Genomic DNA, 22,684 nt, shown 5'->3' on the forward strand with positions numbered 1-22,684 from the left:
GCCCCCAAAGTGATCCTCCCAGGGGTTGAGGCACAAATAAAGAAGGTTAAGGAGAATGGACCATCATGATGGTAAGTAAATTCAGTTCCTACCGCTACTATAACACATTACCACAATCTTGGCAGCTTAAAGTAACACAAATATATAATCTTACAGTCCTGTATGTTGGGAATACAAAAAAGGTCTCACTCGTCTACAATGACGGCAGGGCTTCATTTTTCTGAGGAACACTGGGAAGAATCTGTCTCCTTGCCTATTCCAGCTTCTGGGAGCTGCCTGCCTTCCTCGGACCATGGCTTTGTTTAATCTTCAAAGCCAGCAAAGGCCTGTCCTGTCTTTCTCATGCTATTTCACTGTCACACTGACTCTTCTACTTACCTCTTCCATATAAGATGTACCTTGCAATTACAAAGGCCAGGAAGACCTAGCATATTCTTATTATTAAGGTCAGCTGGTTAGCAATCTTAATTGCATCAGCAATCTTAATTCTTTTTGCCCTGTAACATCACATATTTACAGGTTCTGGAGAATAGGATGCAGATATCACTGAGGGAACTTTATTCAGCCTACCACAGTGAAAGTGCCATTTAATTGAGTTTAAAAGTTTTACAATGGGCACCAACAGGTCTGTGCTCAACCACAGTTATGCTTAAACACGGTTTTTCTGTTTGCCCTATGGAGCACAGAAAGGAAGGACTCAAGACTAGAGGAAGGATGTAGGGTTAAGGGAGTCAGAGGATTCAAGAACCACCAGGCTTCTGTCTTGTACAAGTGGGTACATGATGGGGCCTTCTCCAAAGAATGTCTGGGGAAACTAGATAGATGTGCAGGCAGATGTGCATGGCATCCAAGCTGGTTCTAATCCCTGCCACATATCCACATTGCCAAAGATCATGAGAGCTTGGACATGACTACAAGCAAAGACTTGATAGATAGGATAGTGGAAAAGGAGCCAGGACTATCCTGACACCTGACCATGGGGCAACAGACAGGAAAGATCCTATGACCCAGTGCAAGTCCTGGCAGGGAAAGGCCCTCCTTTTTGGGCAACTGTGGGGACTGCGAAATGGCAAATCATATTACCAGTTTGAATGAGGGGTGGGGGTGGGAAGCAGTGTGGCAGAAAGGGTGGGCACAGAACAGTGTGGCAGAAAGGATGGGCACAGAGCAGTGGTTGGTTTTCTCAGGTTAGAGGTGCAGGTCTGCCTCTCTTTAGAAAAGGCTCAGTGGTGAGACCTCCATGAGAGCCCCCTCCCACTTCCTCCTCTCCGGGCTCCGTGAAACAATGAAAGAAGGACTCCAGGAGGGCCAGGTGGTCTGGCCTTAAGTCGCCTCTCCCCTCTCATCCTGCTGTTCTCACAGCCCCTAGCCCATCAGCCTCCAGGAAGGCGGGCGGGCGGGCGGGATTGGGTGGGGGTGTGGGAGGAGGGCAGACACTGAACAGGCTGAGGATTCTTACAAACCGAAGGACGGTTGATATCCATCCGCTGCTGCCTGGAGCACACTACCACCACCACCACCACCCCGAACTCGGGATCCTAGCCCCCACTGCCAGTGGTTCCCAGGTCCCTTTTATTGCGGTGCCAGCAATGAGGGGGTGGTCGCCTCGGAGGTCTGCAGAGGCGGGCTGCTGTGAGCCCGCCCCTTAGGCTGGCGCACCTCCTGGCCCCGCCCCCCGTGGGTCGGAACTAGGGTGGGCCAGGGAGGGGGCGTCTAGCCCATTCGTGCTGTATCCCTCCGCCCCCCTTGCCGACACCCTTGCTGAGAGCGGTTCGTGCCGCATCCTGCGCAGCCCCTGCCCAGTTTGGTGCTGCAGCGCGGGGGGGTGGGACGCCTTTTTGCGATTCTGACAGCACGCTAGGTGGTGGGAGTCCGAGTGAGGAGCTCCGAGAAGAGGGGGAGGACAACGACCTGCACCTTGAGCCTGTGAAGGCAAGTCGGTTGTGGTGGGGAGGGGTGGGGGGACCCCCACTGTCGCCCGGCTTACAGCCTGCCCGGACCCCAGCCTCTGGCAGCCTGGCAAGGGGGAGGCGACCCGGTCGTACCCTGTCCGTGACAGAGGTGCGCAGCGCCGCGGGACCCCTGGCGAGGAGAGGCGGTGACCGGTGCGGGCCGGGCCCAGGGCATGGGGGCCGGCGGGAGAGGCTCCCTCGGATCCTGTGGAGGCGAACTGCGCCAGCCACTCCGCAGCCAGCTTTCCAGGCGCCCATGACCCGCCCTCGACGGTGCTGTGCCGGGAGAGAGCTGTGGGGGGAGCCTGCTGCGGAAGAAATGGCGGAGCGGGAGCTGGGGTGGGGGGCACCCGGGGAGGCCGCCGGGGCGAGAGCGGGTGGGGGGTGGCGTTCAAGTTATTTGCCCAACTGGCAGGAGCCTGGGTTCGGTGGCGTCGGCTGTTATGGGCCCTAATTCTGTAAAGGGGCCTATTGGCCCCAGTACCCTGGGTGCTGTCCCTTAGCACAGGCTCCTGGTTGATTCGAAAGTCTTCTCTCTGCGAGGTAGATCTGGTGGTTTCATCCCGCAGAGTGCATCTGTAGAGGAGAGGCTTGAGAAAAAGGAAGAGCAGGACAATGGCCTGGATTTCTGGAGGTATGTGGGGCTGGGGGTGCAGGGGGGAAATGAGCAGCAACCATTGAGTGGAGACCCAAATCGGAGTGGGGTGACTGCGATCAGAACAGGTCAGGTGCATCCAAGAGTACCTTCCAAATTTCCCCTTTTTACTAGCCTTCTAAGTCCTTCCCTTGCCTTTCTCCTTCACCTCCACCCAAAATTGGTGGCAGGAAAAGATGAGCTAGGAGGTGAGGGTGAGACAGAAGTCATAATTACAAGTGTCACTGCACAACCTGTTTTCTAGAATATACGTAGGGGCACCCTTCCCCCAATTTATGCTGCGCAAGGCGGTGGGATGTGGTGCACCTAGTGGTGAATCCTCAGAATTGGAGAAGGGAGCCATGTGAAAGTGTGACGTCAAGAGAAGATGTCGTTGTCTGCAACCCTGAAACTGAGAGCTTAAGTAATAGAGAACATTCTACCAAGAGGACTTTAAATGTTGAAAAGACAAATAATATGTGGACTCCTATCCTTGGTGTTTGTGGGTCCACCCAGAACTCAGTTGCTGCCATGGTCTCCTGACTGTCATGCCTTTTCATCTGTTTGTCCATAGGCCTGCTTTAAAGCTGCTCACTTCTGTAAGGAAGGGAAGGAGGAATAGACTGGCCCAAATCTCTGGAGGTTGGTATGAAGGACAGCAATGCAGGGGATAGTGGCAGAGTAAGATCAATAGCAGGTGTCTTTGATCCACTTGGGTGTGTTTGATCCACCTCTCCTACCCTCTGCCATATTTGCACACTGTCACAGCATCTTTTCCTCATTTCCTGCAGGAGGTATTAGGCATATTAGTGTAGTTATGGATTGGGCCATGAATGGGAGGAGACAACCAGAAAGCAGGGACCATTAGATAGGAAAAAATTAGACAAATTAAACAGATGTTTACATCAGGGGTCAGTGTGTCAGTCTGTCATGGAGGCACTCAGACTTCATTGTCTCCTGTATGTTTACTTCTCCGTAGGACTACCTGCTCTCTGATGTAGAGCTTAACACCACTGAAACAAAGCAAGGAGGGGGAAATTGCACCATATCCTTGCAGGTTGGTATGAGATTGGGTGCAAACTTGAGTGGGGAAGTGGAGATCAACACTGGCCCAAGAATGACTAGGGTAGTCTGGGGGCTCCTAAGCCTCTCCCATTGCCAACACTCACCAATTTCACACCTGTTTTGTAGCAGGCAAAGTAATGTGGCAAAATCTGGGGTAAAATGTGGGTGAAATGAGGGTGATGGGAAGACTTTCCATCTGTTCCCTAAGCATTCAAGGTCCAGTCTCTGTGTGAATCTCTGCATGGAGTGATGCAATTTGAAGAGATTCAAAGCCCTATGTGATTCTCTTTCCTTAGATCTACCTCCAGTGGCATCTCTGCTGGTGTTGGAATTGCTGCTGACCACCACCCTCAACAGGTCTGCACCCACCTGGGAGCATCCATCATCCCCCAGCTTGGTTGTGCCTCTTCTGCGCTTTGTGATATTGACTGAGGCTAGGCTTTGGAAGCAGATTGATTGACTGCTGGACTGGTGATTGACTCTAACTCTTGTTTCCAACTATATCACGTGAATCACTGCAAGATCACAGTGTGAAGATACAAAACTGTGAGATCTGTGGTAGAGGCTGAGACTGGGGTAGGGGTACTTAACTGGGCCTCCTCTGTAACGTATACCATGACTGGGGCTGAGATTGAACCTGCTGCCCAGGCAAAGCCTGAAAAGAAGGCTGGAGAAGAGGTTGGAGGTGGGGCTGAAAGAGAGAATGAAGTCCCAATGGTGGTCAGACCCAAGGTTAGGACCCAGGCACAGGTAATGCCTGGAGCAAGGCCCAAAACTGAGTCAAAGTCTATGCCTGGGGCAAGGCCCAAAACTGAATCCCAGGCAATGGCTGGGGCAAGGCCCAAAACTGAGTCCCAGGCAGTGGCTGGGTCAAGGCCTAAAACTGAGTCCCAGGGAATGGCTGGGACAAGGGCCAAAATTGAGTCCCAGTCAGTGGTTGGGGCAAGGCCCAAAGCTGAAGCCAGGACAGTAGGGGGAGCACGTCCTAAGACCGAGGCCAAGGCAATCCCTGGGGCGAGGCCCAAAGATGAAGCCCAAGCTTGGCCCCAGACTGAGTTTGGGGCGGAGGCAATGTCGCAAACAGAGGGGTTGGCCCAGACCAGTGCTGTAGCCTGGCCACTCGTCAGTACTGAGTCTGGGCCAGTTGCTAAACCTATGGCCCTATCTGTGGATAGGGAACTGGTCAGTGTGGACACTGAGACGTTTCCTGGCTCCCAGGTTCAGACAGGAATTCAACCCTGGTTTGGATCAGGGGAGGAAGTTAATATGGGGTCTTGGTGCTATCCTAGGCACCGGGCCAGAGAGGAAGCCTCTAACGAGTCTGGATTCTGGTCAGCAGATGAGACCTCTACAATGTCCTCTTTCTGGGCTGGAGAAGAGGCCAATATCAGATCGTGGCCCAGGGAAGAGGCCAATACCAGATCCAGGCATAGGGCTAAACATCAGCCTAACCCCAGGTCCAGGCCCAGATCCAAGCAAGATCCCTATGTTGATTCTTGGTCTGGGTCTGAGGAGGAGTCTGGCAACCCATTTTGCTTGTGGGCTGGAGAAAATACCAATAACTTGTTCAAGCCCAGAGTCCGGGATGAGGAAACTATGAGGTCCAAGCTTAGGACAAAGAGAGAGGACTTTTTTGAGTCTGAGTCTGAAGATGAGTACTCTAAGGAGTCCTGGTTTTTGCCTGGAGAAGAGGCCAATGGTAGATTCAGGACCAGAGACCAGGAAGAGCCTAATACTGTCTTGAAGCCCAAGGGCCAGAAAGATGGTAATAACAGTGGTAGGGTCAAACAAGAGCCCAGGTTTGAAGAGGAAGTCATTATTGGGTCCTGGTTCTGGGCAGAAAAAGAGGCCAGTATGGAGGCTGGGGCTTTGGCCATCTGTGAATCTACACCAGGGTCTGAGGAGGGGGCTATTGGTGGATCCTTGCTCTGGACTGAGGAAAAGTCCAATCTGGGGGCTGTGGCCAGAGAAGAGGCCAGGCCAGAGTCTGAAGAAGAGGCCATATTTGGGTCCTGGTTCTGGGATAGGGATGAGGCCTGCTTTGATCTAAATCCCAGTCCTGTGTATAAGGCTAGTTCCAGGTTCAGAGATTCAGCTGAAGAGGAACTTAAAGCATCATCCAGGCCCCAAACCTGGGAAGAGGTCACTGTTGAATTCAAACCTGGTCCTTGTCATGGGGTCGGCTTCCCATCGCCAAGCTCCTTTAGAATTCCTGAAGAAGCAGCATCTGTATTCTCTGACATGTTTGAGGGAAAGCCCAAGAATTTGGAATTTACCCCAGAAGGGGAAGGGCAGGAATCTTTGCTTCAGTCTGATCAGCCTGAACCTGAGTTCCCATTTCATTATGATCCATCCTACAGGTCGGTCAGGGAAATTCGGGAGCATCTTAAGGCCAGGGAGAGTGTAGCACCTGAGAGTTGGTCCTGCAGCTGCATACAATGTGAGCTTAAAATTGGTACTGGAGAATTTGAAGAACTCCTTCTATTAATGGACAAAATCCGAGATCCTTTTATTCATGAAATATCTAAAATTGCAATGGGTATGAGAAGTGCTTCTCAGTTTACCCGAGATTTCATTCGGGATTCAGGTGTTGTCTCACTTATTGAAACCTTGCTCAATTATCCCTCCTCCCGAGTTAGGACAAGTTTTTTGGAAAATATGATTCACATGGCTCCACCTTACCCAAATCTAAACATGATTGAGACATTCATATGTCAAGTGTGTGAAGAAACCCTTGCTCATAGTGTGAGTTCTCCTGAGCAGCTGCTTGGATTAAGGATGCTTAGACACCTCACTACAACTACTGACTATCACACACTGGTTGCCAATTATATGTCTGGGTTTTTCTCTTTATTAACCACAGGCAATGCAAGAACAAAGTTTCATGTTCTAAAAATGCTATTGAATTTGTCCGAAAATCCTGTTGTGGCAAAAAAACTATTCAGTGCCAAAGCTCTATCAATATTTGTGGGTCTTTTTAACATAGAAGAGACAAATGATAATATTCAAATTGTTATTAAGATGTTTCAGAATATCAGTAATATTATAAAAAATGGAACTATGTCTTTAATTGATGATGATTTCAATCTTGAGCCACTTATTTCTGCATTCCATGAATTTGAGAAGTTAGCTAAGGAACTACAAGTCCAAATAGACAATCAAAATGATCCTGAGATGCGACGACAAAGCTAGTGCGAATAATCACCTGCCTTTGATCAGCCTTATGTTCCCAAAGAGCCCTGAGTAGTGCTTTGGTTTTCACAGTCTGGTTTTATGTTGTGACTTATATTTTAATGCTGATGTTAACTTTGTCCAATCCTTGGTTTGAGCTGGATCATTTTGTGGATGCCAAATGAATATTAGAGCTGAAAACATATTTGTTGATATTTGTCTTGCTGTCCAGATTGCAATATTTTTTTTGGTATTGAGCTTCCAGTGAACTGAGTCGCCTATGTAAGCTACCCTGCTATTTGTTGTTTAAACATATGGTTCTCTATTCAAGTCTGTGTTTTCAATAAAGGTCTATGTGAAAATTGGCAAAAGTGACCCTTCAGTTTGAAATCCAGGTACAGATACATTGTGCACACGTACAAATACAGATAACTAGTAGTGTGACAAACACCCTCATTGGAAAATCCCATTCCTAGAGTTTGAGAAAGGAGAGATTACTGTGCGCTGATGGTATTTGAGAAATGCTGCAGCAAAGAGGGCCCACTTAAACTAGTGTAGGATAAGACAAACCATTAGGTCATTCTCTGAAGTGAGGAGTGGGAAGAAAAGTGTGAAGAAATGTGCATGATTGGGAAACCTGTCCTAGTAGCATGGATTTAGCCTATCTGCCTGGAATAGGTTAAGACAAATTTAGTGAGGGATGCAGTTGGAATGAGGCCAGATTGGAGAGCTAAGTCAGCCAAATCTGTACATTTTACAAATCCTAGTACTGTTGTTGCTTCATTGCCACCTAAAGAGTGAGAGTACAATGGCACACAAATTGAGTCAGGAAGAATATTTCCTTTGTGTTCCTAGTCCAAGGAAGGTATTAAGGAAATTATGCAGCTTTAAAAAAATTATCTATTTATTGGCATGAAATTATACTGATGCTTTAATGTCAAGTGAAACAGAAGATTGTGATATCTGGAAAATTGGATCCCATTTTAAAGTCTTGTGTGTAAATACACACAATTTCTATGTAACTTCAATATGCCTAAGAAACTTCATACATTCAATAGTCTGGAATAAAATACCATAGTAAAAGAATTTTCAGAGACAAGCATTGGGGAAATACAAAAATTACTAAGGGTTTTTCCTTTTAATATGCTTGTATCTAGTGCCTCAAGTTATATGTGGACATATTGGAACAGACACAGTTACATGAAAAGATTGAGCTATCAGTGTTAAAAAATGTTTAGAGATAATAACATTTAGAAAAGTTGGAAAGTAATGAGACTTCTGAAAGACTAACTTTTTAATGAAATGCTTCAAGAAATTACCAAGGTTACTAAGTTTATAGTAGTCTTTTGCGTGTACAAAGATGGTAATGTTTTCACATGATAGTTACACTCAAAAGATCATGTTTCCTTTTAGAATAACAATAACACTAAAAATAGTGGTGCTTGCACAGCATTGTGAATATACTTAACACCACACTGAATTGTACACTTTAAAATGGTTAAAATGATTAAGTTTTACTTTGTGTGTATTTTCCATAATAATAAGTAAATAGATTATACCATACCATCAGACAGAAGAATTGTATAAGTCAGGGACAGAGTTGGTCCCAGACTTGCAGGAAACATCATATTTTATTATTTTTAGACATGGTGAAAATATTTGTTTTGTCTGAGGATGCTAATTTTTGAAAAAGTAATATGACTTGTGAATTACAAATGTTTATGTGATTTTTTCAACACAAGGAACTGCTAAGAATATGAAAATGGTTAAAGGCGATATGTATATATCACATACACAATATAATAATATAAACAAAATATATTAAGTTTAATACACAGAAAAATAGTAAATGTTAGGATAAAATTTCTAGGTTAAATACAAAACTAGTTAGTATTCTAAGGGCATTACGTTGTAACCATTGATGTTATCTGTCCACTGAACGTAAATCATTTCCATATCCGTTAGACAAAATATCTACAAGTTAACATTGGCCTCTCAGGGTTGAAAACTTGCTCAATAGAGAATGAAGCCCAGCACTACTGGAATAATATCCAGCACCCATGTTGTCTTTACTCAAGTTTTGTATAATTTTTCTGACCGTGCAACATGTTTTTTTCCCCCACTTGATTCTGATATGCAAGGTTTATGGAAGTAGGACAAAGTGGCAGTTTTGCCTAACTTCACAAACCACAAGTGTTAACAGAGATCATCCTGGTAGTGGACATGGTAATTTGAATGTTTGTTTTACTTATCAATATTTTTTAAGACAGGTTCTGCGTGTGTGCGTGTGTGTGTTAATATGTCGCCCGAGTATCACACAGATTAATAAAAATCACTTCCTCTTCAAACTCCTTCTCATCGAGTATTCCTCGCCAGCCCTGTGCTCCTAAAGAGCAAGGCCCAGGCCTAGCGCTAGCGCTGGAAGCTCCGGCTCTAAATCCAGCCTTCCTTAATTAAGCTATCTTCACCTGGAGCGTCAGATTCTTCTAGCAAGCATCTCAACCTCAGGGGCAGAAGATTCTGCCATCCATGATGCAGGGATATGGCAGACTACACAGTCTACACGGTCACGTGAAGCTGGTGGTGGGTCACGTGACCATGCTCTCTCTTGCGCAAGCACAGAGGTGTGTCGTACTGAAAGCGGACAGGAAGGATATACACCTGACGACTGACAGACGGCCGTGGGAGGAGTGGTAGAATATTGGGCTGAGTGGGTGGGTGTCTCTCCGTGCTGCACTAACCTGAAAACGGATCTCTCAGGCGAGCGCAATTACAGCATTTGTTGGTAGAGGGCACAACCCCTCAGCCTATTGCCAGCGTCTTAGCCGGGGTCAGTCTTTTGCCCAGGAGCTCAAGAGGCAGGAAGTCATCCTGCAGGAGGCAAACGTGGAGAGAAGCAGCGGTTGCTGTTGGAGGAGGTGGGTGCGAGGCTGGGAAATGGCATCCATGGGATGTGGTGGCTGAGAATAAGTCCTGGTGCAAGAAGTGCCTCGGACCTTACTGGGTCTCTGCTTCTGCGTTCTGAACACCCCTCCCTCACTCCCAGGCTCCCCGCCCAGCCCAGCTGTGTGTGGCTTTGTTACTGTGTGTCGAGTAAGGGAGGTGGACACAAGGAGGGAGTTGGCTTCAGGGGAGACCAGAGAAAGGAAACGGTGAGGTGACAATTCCTGAACTCCTGAGGTGCTGGATTGTGACAATGGTATTGGGAACTAGGGCAGGCTGCCCCAAATAATATTTCGGCATGCAGATTATTTGGAACTGAAAACAATTGCCCAAAAAGCTCAAGAGGAAACTTTGACCTTCTCAACAAATTGCCTGAGGAAAATTTAGGTTGAGGACCTGCTGCAGGAAGACAACTACTTCCATAGATAACCACAGTATATGAACTAGGAGTGGCTGACAGGGAGGAATTTAGCAAACTATCTGTTAAAATTCCTTTGTATGTCCTCTTGTTTGTGTATGTACTCCCATATTTGGTTACCAAATATTCATTCTTTTTTGAATTGCTTTCCTTCCCTTTGAAGTCCCAAATCCCCACCTTTCTTCTTAGTTGGGTATGGCAAATTACCTCATTTTACCTGTCTTTGGAATCTCCTGTCTGTGTGAGTTCCCTATATGTATGAATTTAAATCTTATTTCATTTTATTTTTATTTATTTGATCTGTCTCATCAATTTAATTCTTACTCCAGCTAGAAAAATCTTGAAGGTTAGAGGGAAAAAAATTCCTCAACAATGGGAACCATGAGCTGCACTCCTTTCCTCTCACCTAGTTGGCATTCACTCTGTCTGTCTTCCAAATGTTGGGAATGACTGAGACCAGACCAAATTTGGGGGGATGGTGGGGGAAAAGGAGGCAGGGATATATCTGCCTTATATTCCAAGGTTCCAGCTTCCAACAGATGCAAGAGTAGAATAAACCCCAATCTGAGAAGCTCTAAGGAATGGGGAAGGGAACAGACTCAGGAGGAGGGAACCTAGAGGCTTTGTGCCCTTCACATGGGATTTCTAATTAGGAAACCATCAAGTTTCTCCTCTCCCAAGAGGATCCTTGGATATTAGCCCCAGGCAGCAGCTCCTTCCCATCTAGGAACACAAAAGTTTCTTTTTTATCTGAGCCTCCCTCCCACTGTTGTCCTGGGCCTCAGAAGAGGTTCTTTCTGGGAATCACTGACAGAAACTCTTGATCTCACATGATTCCCTCTGTAGACACTTTGCTTTCTTCCTTGCACTGTGCTCTCTGCTCCCTTCTTAAGGGCTTGTTTCTTTGGTCTCATCCTAGGTACCAGCCCTTGGTAAATATTTGACCTCTTTCTATTTGAATGTCCCCCCCCCCCCATGCCTCCACTGGATAGTTTAGGAAGTGTCACCAGGAAGTAATGAGTTTTCTTAACTAAGCCTTCTCATATCCTTATTTTTGTACTCAGTATAGAGTTGAAATCATGTCATAATAATACTCAGGCCCACCTTTTTACATTTAAAAGCTAGGATTGAGCAGAAGGCATGTGAGATAAAATTACAGAGATTGAGACCTAGGACTACCTCTTCCTCTCTTACTTCTTGCCTGCTTTGTTATTATTCCCTTCCCTCCACTCTCCAGAATTCTGGTAATACATGTATTGGGTTCAATATTCAGGTTATAGTCTTTCCCCTCAAGCTCTGTTTTCTATTGTCTGTGTGTTTTTAGAATTTGACAAACGAGAATACCTCAAACATAGTGTGGCATAAGAAAGAATATATTTAAACTTTGTCCCTGGTTTCTGGCACAGAGCTTCAAAAAACTTAAGAAATTTAGTGAGTGACAGGAGTGTCTTTGTTATAATAACAAAGTGACTTTTGGTTTCAGATTGTGGTCTGCTCACCAGTAGGACCAACCATGTAACTAGATTTGGAACTTTAGGCCAGCTGGAACTGTCAAAGAGGGGAGGTCTGAATTTTGGGTTCAGTCACATGGCCAGTGATTTAATGGATCATGTCTACATACGGAAACCCCAATGAAAACTCAGGGATCAGTGGGGCTTCCTGACTGGTAAATGCACTGATATCCAGGGAGGTTGATATGGCCTAAATCCATGGGAAGAGGGCATAGAAGCTGTGTGTCTAAGAACCTTCCACACCTTGTCCTGTGTGTATTCTTTATAATAAAACTATAATCCTAGGTATAGAACTTTTAGTGAGTTCTGTGAGTTGTTCTGCTAAATTATCAAACCTGAGGAGATCATGGGAAATCCTGAATTTATAACTGGTCTCTCAGAAGTATGAGTGGTTCCCATGACTCATAACTGGCATCTGATCTGAAATGGGGCAGTATTGTTGGGGACTGCACCTTTAAACCTGTGGAGTCTGGTGCTAACTCCAGGTAATTGGTGTCAAATAACTGATGTTGGAACAATGATGTTACACGTCTCTATTTTTAGCAGCCACCAGTAGATTAATATCTGTCTCTGATCCTATTTATCATATATAAACAAGTTAAAAATGAAGAAGGCAGAACCTCCAGTGTATTATGGGTGAAAAAATCAGCATGTGTTTTTGTGGCAAGCACCTGCAATTTAAATAATTTTTAAAGTTCTCTATAATTTCTGTATATTTTTTCTCATTAGAGCTCCCTCAGCCTAGAATTCCTGTTGGGAGTACCACATTTATATTTGGGGAACTTCATACTGTGGCCTCACTGGATACCGCCTAAGTCCCGTGTGCAACCTGAAGCAGATACTTAGCCAGTTAACACCTGTGGATGTTTTCAGTCTCAGGAAAGAGGCAGGGTAAGTGTGGTGTGTGTGTGTGTGTGTGTGTGTGTGTGTGTGTGTGTGTGTGTGTCCCTAAGTATAAGGATGATTATCTCTGTTCTGATTACCCCTTGGGTATGACTTGTAGGGGCCAGGATCATCCATCAATTTTTTTTATTCACATGGCCCTTTTGTTTATGCTCCTTTTCTGGATTAATATTATGGGCTATCTCAAGTAATGAATATCAGGGCCCATTCAAATATCACTTGACTTAAAATGTTGCTGCCTGAGGATAAAATTAGAGCAGATTTGTCATCAATCCAGTCATGAATGAAAGAAAGGTATCTTCTTATAGTACAGCTGAACTGTTATCACTCACTGACCATCTACTGTGCGCCCAGTTTCAAAAGAGCAACTTTCAATGGGATCTCATCTTTAAAATATTCCCAGGTTCTCTGGAGAGTTTCAAGGCCCTAACTTTCTATCTCCATCTCTCAACACATTCTTCCAAGTCAGGGCCAGCACTAGAATGAGATAAGGACACAGTTTTAGGAAGCACTCACTTTCAGGCGCTTCACCCTAGTCCAAGCCCTTCTCCACTTTCCCTGCACTCAGGCCACATTGGTGCCGAGGTCCAGCCCCAGCAGGTCCAGGGGTTCCCAAAGGATGAACAGCATCAGCGAAAAAATAAATAAATGGACACAGACAACAGCAGTGTGTTAGACTGGCTGCTTTATTGTAACAAGCGTAGCATTATATTTTTTAGCAAATTCCTTGTAATGTGCGTTATCTATGTTTCTGGGCATTACCTAATTCTAAAAATGTTCCTTTGTGTAGTCACCCATTAGGGAACAACATAGTTATTTTCTTGTAACATTCCCTCCTGCCCTTTCAAGGTCATCTAGCTGTCAACACCTCAAGTGGAATGTTTTACAAGGACAGGACTTCTTAATTGTTCCTTTGTGCCATTTGCAGTACAAGGGACAAAAGTATTCGCTTTGGTCTGAAGTGCCGGGAGGGAACCAAGAGGGCCCTGAGAACCCAGGGTTAAGGAGACTGTTTCCTGATGGCCTTTTCTTATGAGTGAGGACACTTTGCTCAGAAGTCCTTTTGCAATCTTCTAATGCCTCAATGAGTACCGTTATATTGCCACCCCTTCCTGAACCAGAGAGTACCAAGGGGATGGATTACCCCTGGAGCAAGTTGACTTACCCCTGGAACAGGGATCAGCCTCCCTGTGCTATATGACTACAAGGAGAGGGGGGGCATACCTTATGCAAAAATGACATTATTTTTGTAAAGGGCCATGGTAAGCAACACAGTATACAAAGTACTGAGGTTACAGAGACAAAGAGCACAGTGGCAATTTCTTATCATTTATGACCACGAAAAGCCACCATAGAGTTCTCATCTACTCTTTTCTACTTTCCCCAGCCCACTTCATAATATGGCTAGATCACAATTTTAAAAGCAACTAGAAAGACCTGATAACCTGCAGGTATTTCAGAATATCAGATATTTCCTAATTTAGTGTGCACAAGAATCCCGTGAAGTAGTTTTAACCAGCCTCTTCTGAGACATGAATTAACACAGGTAAAAACATTAAGTACCTTTTCCAAAGTGACACAAATAATTAATAGTAAAAAACTCTCTATTCAAGTTCTGGACTGCCTGGCTCTGAAGTCTGGCCATATTCCAAAGGAGAGACTCCGTTTTTTAAATTTTTTAAAATTTGTTATTAAAAAATAAAATTATAATTTAATTTACTTTTTGAGAGATAGTGTGTGTGTAAGCAGGCAAGGGGAAGAGAGAGGGAGACGCAGAATCTGAAGCAGGCTCCAGGCTCTGAGCTGTCAGCACCCAGCCTGACACGGGACTTGAACTCATGAACTGCGAGATCATGACTTGAGCCGAAGTCAGACGCTTAACCCACTGAGCCACCCAGGTGCCCCAGTAGAGCCTCCTTTTAGAACCTGCTTCCAGGACTCAGAAACTGGCCATTCTAGTCTAAGCAAGCACCTAGTAGTATAGTAATCTGCTTCTTGGTGGTGGTGGTAACAGAGATGACTTTTTTCTCCCAGAGTTAAGTCACAGTTGCTCAGAGCTCACCACCAGGAACTTTGAATCTGGAAGTATGAACTCTAATCTGCACTCCCAAGTTATGAATTTGGGGGCTGAAATGCCAGATTCAGGGAGCCACACAAATATTCTATACCTGGGAGGGAAAAGAGCCAATATTTATGGAGCAGCTTGGTTTTCAAAGGCAACTTAATTCCAAGATCTAATATATAGCTGAAAGGAAGAGGACAAACACTGTGTTCACTGGTCTTTAGCTACCCCGTTAAAATCCATAAGCCATATTTCCAGATTCAGTTAGGACATGTAAAGAGTTTAGAAGTCATTCTTCCTGTATTTCTAAACAGAAAAAAAAAAGCTGAACAAACTGAGAAGCAATGATTTATCTTAGACCCATCAAAGAACTGAGGTCACAGGGCAAATAATCACCCCAAATTCTGGAGAAAAGACAAATCTGGAGAGTCACAGCCTCTCTCTCTACTTACAGCAGAAACTGCTAGAAACATAAACATAAAAATAGTAATTTTGACAAATTTCTAGGTAATGAGTGTGGAATAGTTTCAGAGTAAGAAACCCCATGGGGACGTGCTGGCTTAGAAATTTAGTGGGCTTTACCTCTAGGAAGTCCAGCAGGTTCTCACAAGTAAACACTTCAGAAAGATCACCACATGGCTGTAGGAGGGGGAAATAGACCCAGAACCTTCTCCAAGATAAAGGTCTACTTTCCAGTGGAAAAGCCTTTCCCTGAGCTTTATCCCAGCTGAGGGAAAGGCATTCCACCTATTGAGTCCATTCTAGACTTCCATTCTCACATAAGGGAGACAAAGACACTAAGAAACACTTGTGAAGGTCATAGCTTAGGGACACAGGTCCACAAAACACTAGAATTTAATCATAAGATTATAGAACACTTGCTCTCCTCCACACATTGTCACATTGCTAACAAGCCTCCATTGTCATAAGAGTAGAGTATAGTTAAAAGAGCTGCAAGATGTAGAGTCTCTGCAAAGAGTAATTAGGGAAGCCCAGAGTTTAGAGGGGAGATAAAAATAAAGACACTAGACGAATTTGAAGACCATAGCACTTAAAGCTACAGCAAACTACCCACAGCCCAACTGCTAACCAGCTTAACTTTAAAACTTCTCACTAGGGGCGCCTGGGTGGCTCAGTCGGTTGAGCGTCCGACTTCAGGTCAGGTCATGATCTCACAGCCCGTGAGTTTGAGCCCCGCGTCAGGCTCTGTGCCAACAACTCAGAGCCTGGAGCCTACTTCAGATTCTGTGTCTCCCTCTCTCTCTGCCCCTCCCCCATTCATGCTCTGTCTCTCTCTGTCTCAAAAATAAATAAACATTAAAAAAAATTAAAAAAAAAAAAACTTCTCACTAAAGGACTGTTCACGTCAGTTCCTATCACCTAATGCATAATATCCAGCTTTCAACACAAAATTATAAGCCATGCTAAAAGGCAAGAAAAAGCACAGTTTGAGAATACAAAGCAAGCATCAGAACCAGACTCAGATATGATGCAGAATTTGGAAGTATCGGGGAATAAAAATAAGTAAGCTTAATATGTTAACAGCTCTAATGGATAAACTAGGCAAGTGTGTATGGCAAGTGGCTGAGATCCAAGCTGGTTCTAATCCCTGCCACATATCCACATTGCCAAAGATCATGAGAGCTTGGACATGACTACAAGCAAAGACTTGATAGATAGGATAGTGGAAAAGGAGCCAGGACTATCCTGACACCTGACCATGGGGCAACAGACAGGAAAGATCCTATGACCCAGTGCAAGTCCTGGCAGGGAAAGGCCCTCCTTTTTGGGCAACTGTGGGGACTGCGAAATGGCAAATCATATTACCAGTTTGAATGAGGGGTGGGGGTGGGAAGCAGTGTGGCAGAAAGGGTGGGCACAGAACAGTGTGGCAGAAAGGATGGGCACAGAGCAGTGGTTGGTTTTCTCAGGTTAGAGGTGCAGGTCTGCCTCTCTTTAGAAAAGGCTCAGTGGTGAGACCTCCATGAGAGCCCCCTCCCACTTCCTCCTCTCCGGGCTCCGTGAAACAATGAAAGAAGGACTCCAGGAGGGCCAGGTGGTCTGGCCTTAAGTCGCCTCTCCCCTCTCATCCTGCTGTTCTCACAGCCCCTAGCCCATCAGCCTCCAGGAAGGCGGGCGGGCGGGCGGGATTGGGTGGGGGTGTGGGAGGAGGGCAGACACTGAACAGGCTGAGGATTCTTACAAACCGAAGGACGGTTGATATCCATCCGCTGCTGCCTGGAGCACACTACCACCACCACCACCACCCCGAACTCGGGATCCTAGCCCCCACTGCCAGTGGTTCCCAGGTCCCTTTTATTGCGGTGCCAGCAATGAGGGGGTGGTCGCCTCGGAGGTCTGCAGAGGCGGGCTGCTGTGAGCCCGCCCCTTAGGCTGGCGCACCTCCTGGCCCCGCCCCCCGTGGGTCGGAACTAGGGTGGGCCAGGGAGGGGGCGTCTAGCCCATTCGTGCTGTATCCCTCCGCCCCCCTTGCCGACACCCTTGCTGAGAGCGGTTCGTGCCGCATCCTGCGCAGCCCCTGCCCAGTTTGGTGCTGCAGCGCGGGGGGGTGGGACGCCTTTTTGCGATTCTGACAGCACGCTAGGTGGTGGGAGTCCGAGTGAGGAGCTCCGAGAAGAGGGGGAGGACAACGACCTGCACCTTGAGCCTGTGAAGGCAAGTCGGTTGTGGTGGGGAGGGGTGGGGGGACCCCCACTGTCGCCCGGCTTACAGCCTGCCCGGACCCCAGCCTCTGGCAGCCTGGCAAGGGGGAGGCGACCCGGTCGTACCCTGTCCGTGACAGAGGTGCGCAGCGCCGCGGGACCCCTGGCGAGGAGAGGCGGTGACCGGTGCGGGCCGGGCCCAGGGCATGGGGGCCGGCGGGAGAGGCTCCCTCGGATCCTGTGGAGGCGAACTGCGCCAGCCACTCCGCAGCCAGCTTTCCAGGCGCCCATGACCCGCCCTCGACGGTGCTGTGCCGGGAGAGAGCTGTGGGGGGAGCCTGCTGCGGAAGAAATGGCGGAGCGGGAGCTGGGGTGGGGGGCACCCGGGGAGGCCGCCGGGGCGAGAGCGGGGATGGGGCTTAGGAGCTCTGTGCTCAATTGGCGGATGTGGTGGGCCGGTGGCGTCTGCTATTCCGGGTCTTGATTCTGTAAAGGGGTCTGTTGGGCCCCTCGCCCTGGGTGCTGTCCCTTCTCATAGGCGCTTGGTTGATGCCAAAATCTTTGCAGGGTAGATCTGGCACATTTAGCAAGAGGACAGTTGAGTGGGTAGATTATGAAGACATCAAAATGAAATATTTACCCACCTCTTAATACAACAGCTTTATTGCCTTCCATGTTTATATCTTGCAGTCAATTAAATGCAAGGAAATGACAGAGTAAGTAGATCACCTTTAACAGTAAGGAGTAGATCACCTTAAAATTAACACCTTTAAGGGTCCTTCTAAAGAAATGGTGTGGTGTAAAAAAATAGTGTGGTATTAATCCACCTTTCTCCTTCAGGATCATTTTTCTCAACATCCCAGCCCACTTAATATGTTGAGGTGTGGGAATGGTGGGTCAGAATAGAGGGGAGTATTTTCTGAAGGGTCATTTTAGAGCCTATGTCATTTATTTACTTATTTCCTGATTCTTCAAAAGGTAGTGTCAGGACCTGAATTCTGGGTATCTGTCTTATTAACCTGATATTTTCCTACGATTGTCAACATATTCTCTTGGTGTTTTGCTGAATGTTCCTCTTTGTTTTTGCAGGGTGTGACTCTTCTCCAGCTAAAGAACTGTTCTTTGGTGGAAAGGATAGAATTTCCTGAGGACCCCTGCTGTGTGGGCTGGCTGAAATAGGTGGCAGTGAGGTAGGATATATGTTTGCATGGGGAAAGTGGAAGGGTAGGGGCATGCAAAGATGGTATTAAAATAATAGTCCTGTTATCTTCACTGACTGCTTTCAAAATACATTTGCTCACTATCTACTGTTGCATCTCATATTTTGTTCAGGAAAAGAGGTGTAGTCTCTGCTGGGAAAATAACCAAATTCAAAAGTAGAAGGAAGTATAATTAGACAAGTTTCAGGTCTTGGGGGGAATTGATGTGGAATCACTTGTTAGGAGCAGACAGGTGGGAGACATTTAACATGGCCTTAAATAAACAAAAGTCTGTATTATAATGCTTGTGATGGCTGTTGGGCTAGCTCAATCTCTTCTGGTTTCTCTCTTTTGTCTTTTTATCTATTCTTAAGTTTGTTCCTTTATAGGTTCCTGTAGAAATATGTAGATAGTTGTTCACTTTGAATTAAGAAAAAAAGACGCAAACTATTCATTTGGATTCAAGGTGAGTGTGAGCATGAGCATGCGTATTGATTGGGGATGTAAAAAGGCTATTGGCAAGCCTAAAACATATCTTGGAACCATTGTCTTCCAACTTTACAGATAACCTCTACCCTCGCATTTGGGTATAGAAAATGAGGATAAATTAAGCCAGTATTGTGCCTACAGGGTAATTGATAGATACCCAGGAAATGGGGTAGGAAGCCATGAGGAGGACCAAAGAGACCAGAAATGTTATATAACCAAAGTTCTAGATTTGGAAAGACAGACACTTGGTTTACAATCCAGAGTAAATGTCTGTCTACCAAATGCTCAGAATTCCAACTCTCCTGTATTTTTGTCCAAAAGTCTGCCTGTGAATTGGCTGTAGGGCTTTTTGATCCTAGAAGTAAGGAAGGAGGAGGAAATCGCACCAGATCAGTACAGGTTGGTGTGAGACCTACCTGGATAGACCTGTAGCATATAGTATACCCAAGGGCCGGGATGTTTCTTAGCCTCTTTCACTTTCAGCAAACTTTTCCATCATCCCTGCTCCTATGTGATGTAGAGAAAAGAGTGCGTTAGTGCCTGGGTAGGATATTGTTGGGCATTAGTGTGGGAGTGTGGAAGGGATAAAATGAGGGAATAGAGTTTTCTACTATTCTACCTCACAATCCATTTCTATTCTCTCATATCATGTGTGGCTCTCTGCATAGTGAAGCACAGTTGGAAGAGACTTAAAGCTTGTTTTCTTCTTCCACCTCAGGTCCATCTCCAGTGGTGGCTGTAGTGGTCTTGTAGTGGCAGATCATCACCTTCAACAGGTCTGCACTCAGGAACTATCATCTTCCCTCAGACTAAGTGCCTCTGTCTTTTCTCTGTATTGTTGACAGAGGTTCTGTGTTTGGAAAGGGGACTGTGTGACTGCTGAGCTGACAACTGACTTTTGCCACAAAGTTTATGTCTGATCCAGCAAAAGAGTGTTAAGACATTGACCTGGGACACATTGAAAACCAAGGCCAAGACTGTATAGAGCTATCTATATAACTGATCTTTAACCATGACTAGGGCTAAGAATGAGACTAGAAACAAAGGCAAAGCTCAAAAAAGGGCTGGTGTGCAAGCTGAAGCAAAGAGGGAGACTACTGGCATAGTCAGACCTGTAGCTAAGACCCAGGACAAAGCAGTAGCCAAGGCAGGGTCTCAAGCTGATGCAACAGCAGCGATGAAGGCAAGGTCTAAGAACAGGAGTGTTCCTGAGATAAAGGAAAGAGGCCTGGCATATTTTAGTCCCAAAGCTGAAGATGAGGCCACTAAAGTATCTGGGATTTGTTCTGTGGCTGAGGCTAATTCTGAGTCTGGGTCCACCTGTAAACATAAGGCTGGTATTGATACCTGGTTTTGGAGTGGAGAAGAAGCCAATGTTGGTTCCTGGTTTTGGAGTGGGGAAGAGGCCAATAATCATTCTAGTGCTAAGGATGAAGGTAAAGCTGGTATTGATCCTCTGTCCTATGCTGAAAAGTTGGAATCTGTGGCCGGGGCCAGCTGCAAAACTAGGCCAGGGGCTGAGGAGGAAGAGGAAGAAAATGTTATTGGGAACTGGTTTTGGGATGGAGATGAAACTAGTTATGACCCTAATCCTAGACCTGTGAGCAGGATAGTTAGGCCCCAGCCTGTGGATGAAATTAATGAAAAAAATAGGCCCAAGGACTGGTCTGAGGTAACTATCTGGCCCAAAGCCCCTGCTGTAACTCCAGCAGTGTTAGGATTTAGATCCCAAGTCCCATTTGAGACAAAGCCTCCTTCATATATTGTCCTGGCCTCAGCCGAGGAAAATACCCATTCTTTACCTGTGGCAACAACATGCCCTTCTAGGAGCACTACTTCATGCTCACAGCCTGTCCCTGAGTATCCATTCGGTTCTGACCCTTGCATCCAGACCATAGAGGAGATTAGACGCCAAATCAGGATTAGGGAACTGAATGGGATTAAGCCATTTGCTTGCCCTTGCAAAATGGAATGCTATATGGATTCTGAAGAATTTGAAAGACTTGTTACCTTACTTAAGTCAACTACTGATCCTCTCATTCATAAAATAGCTCAAATTGCAATGGGGATCATTAAGGTTCATCCCTTTGCCCAAGAGTTTATTAATGAGGTGGGTGTAGTGACGCTTATTGAAAGCTTGCTCAGTTTTCCTTCCTCTGAAATCAGAAAAAAGGCTGTAATTACTCTGAATCCTCCTTCTGGGGGTGAGAGACAACGCAAGTTTGAATTACATGTTAAGCATATGTGTAAGGAAACCATGTCTTTTCCCTTGAATTCACCTGGACAACAATCTGGATTAAAGATACTAGGACAACTGACTACTGATTCTGACCATCACCACATTGTTGCCAATTACTTTTCAGAACTTTTCCACTTGCTGTCCCTGGGAAATCGTAAAACCAGAAATCTTATTTTAAAAGTACTTTTGAATATGTCTGAAAATCCAACTGCAGCCAGAGACATGATCAATACAAAGACATTAGCAGCATTAAAACTCATCTTTAACCAGAAGGAGGCAAAAGCCAATCTCGTTAGTGCTGTGGCCATATTTATTAACATAAAGGAGCATATCAGAAAGGGCTCAATTGTAGTTGTTGATCACATGAATTATAATACACTGATGGCCATTTTCCGTGAGGTTAAAGGAATTATTGAAACAATGTAAAATGAGCCAGAAATAAAAGTGAACACTGAACAATCTTCAGACTCTAAAAGGCTGTCCCTATAGGCCCTTGCATAATGTTTTGATTATTACAGTGTATACGTTATAAATTACATCTTTAACATGATATACCTGTGACAGTCTCTAGTTTTGAGCTATACCATTTTTGAGATACCAAATGAATATTGTATCATATGCTGCAAACATCTGTTGATTTTTGTCTTGTGTAGATGGGGAACTTTTTAACATTTTATTGAAGATAGTGAACCAATTCATAAGTACACTAAGTTCTTCATTAGTATTTGTTTAAATATGTTTGTGGCTTCAAATGGCAAAAAAAGAAAACATCATTGAATTTGTAATCTAGTTTGCAGAAATAAGGCATATATACACAAAAAGATAACTAACAGCACTCACATATATCTGTACACATACACATTCATTGCTGAATGTGCACTCAACATGTAAAGAAGGGAGGAGTTGCTATAGGCTGTTTAATGTAAGAGAAATTACCGTTTTTCCCTTATTCTACCTGCATCAGATAACTTATGGTAGGCATTTAACAACCACTGGTGTAAGCTGAAGAAAATGTCTCAGCATGTGAAAATATTAGATTATATGCTTTTAGATTTTTAAATAGTTAAGAAACTAAAACAAGATCATACAGTAAAAGCTGTTACTTTTTCTCTCACTAACTGTAAATTGTGAGCATCTTTCCATATCAATAAATATGCTTCTATAACATTTTTGAATCACTTAATGTTTCTTCTGTGTTAACATTTAGTGCATAGTGCCCTAATATTTCATCGCATATCCTCTTTTTTCTAAAGTTTATTTATTTATTTTGAGAGAGACAGATTGTGAGCAGAGGAGGCAGAGAGAGAGGGATAATCCCTAGCAGGCTCTGCATGGTCAGCATGAAGAGCCCAAAGTGGGGCTTGAACTCGTAAAACCAAGAAATCATCACCTGAGCTGAAATCAAGAGTTGGATACTTAACCATCTGAGCCACCC

The 22,684-nt window shown here is 45.3% G+C and overlaps 2 protein-coding genes across 7 annotated transcripts; both read left to right on the forward strand.

Moving 5' to 3' along the window:
- Positions 1-1,455: 1,455 nt before the first annotated feature.
- Positions 1,456-7,193, forward strand: GPRASP2 (G protein-coupled receptor associated sorting protein 2). 2 transcript variants are annotated; one of them, XM_058712981.1, is made up of 4 exons: positions 1,456-2,586; positions 3,161-3,228; positions 3,566-3,643; positions 3,948-7,193. In XM_058712981.1, the coding sequence occupies exon 4, from the start codon at positions 4,267-4,269 to the stop codon at positions 6,841-6,843; it is 2,577 nt and encodes an 858-aa protein (XP_058568964.1). In that variant the 5' UTR covers positions 1,456-2,586; positions 3,161-3,228; positions 3,566-3,643; positions 3,948-4,266; the 3' UTR covers positions 6,844-7,193. The 2 variants fall into 2 exon arrangements, with proteins under 2 accessions (XP_058568964.1, XP_058568965.1); XM_058712982.1 differs by lacking the exon at positions 3,566-3,643.
- Positions 7,194-9,455: 2,262 nt separating this feature from the next.
- GPRASP3 (G protein-coupled receptor associated sorting protein family member 3) lies at positions 9,456-22,416 on the forward strand. Of its 5 annotated transcripts, none has more exons than XM_058712909.1 (5): positions 9,456-9,740; positions 12,424-12,585; positions 18,412-18,512; positions 18,896-18,987; positions 19,729-22,416. In XM_058712909.1, the coding sequence occupies exon 5, from the start codon at positions 20,023-20,025 to the stop codon at positions 21,673-21,675; it is 1,653 nt and encodes a 550-aa protein (XP_058568892.1). In that variant the 5' UTR covers positions 9,456-9,740; positions 12,424-12,585; positions 18,412-18,512; positions 18,896-18,987; positions 19,729-20,022; the 3' UTR covers positions 21,676-22,416. The 5 variants fall into 5 exon arrangements, with proteins under 5 accessions (XP_058568892.1, XP_058568893.1, XP_058568897.1 ...); XM_058712910.1 differs by having other exon boundaries at positions 18,911-18,987; XM_058712914.1 differs by lacking the exon at positions 18,896-18,987.
- Positions 22,417-22,684: the final 268 nt, after the last annotated feature.

Source organism: Neofelis nebulosa, chromosome X (genome assembly GCF_028018385.1).
Source record: "Neofelis nebulosa isolate mNeoNeb1 chromosome X, mNeoNeb1.pri, whole genome shotgun sequence".
NCBI lineage: Eukaryota > Metazoa > Chordata > Mammalia > Carnivora > Felidae > Neofelis > Neofelis nebulosa.

Excerpts from the sequence above, each read along its gene's own strand:
- GPRASP2 (XM_058712981.1), top strand. The coding sequence starts at position 4,267 with ATGACTGGGGCTGAGATTGAACCTGCTGCCCAGGCAAAGCCTGAAAAG.
- GPRASP3 (XM_058712909.1), top strand. The coding sequence starts at position 20,023 with ATGACTAGGGCTAAGAATGAGACTAGAAACAAAGGCAAAGCTCAAAAA.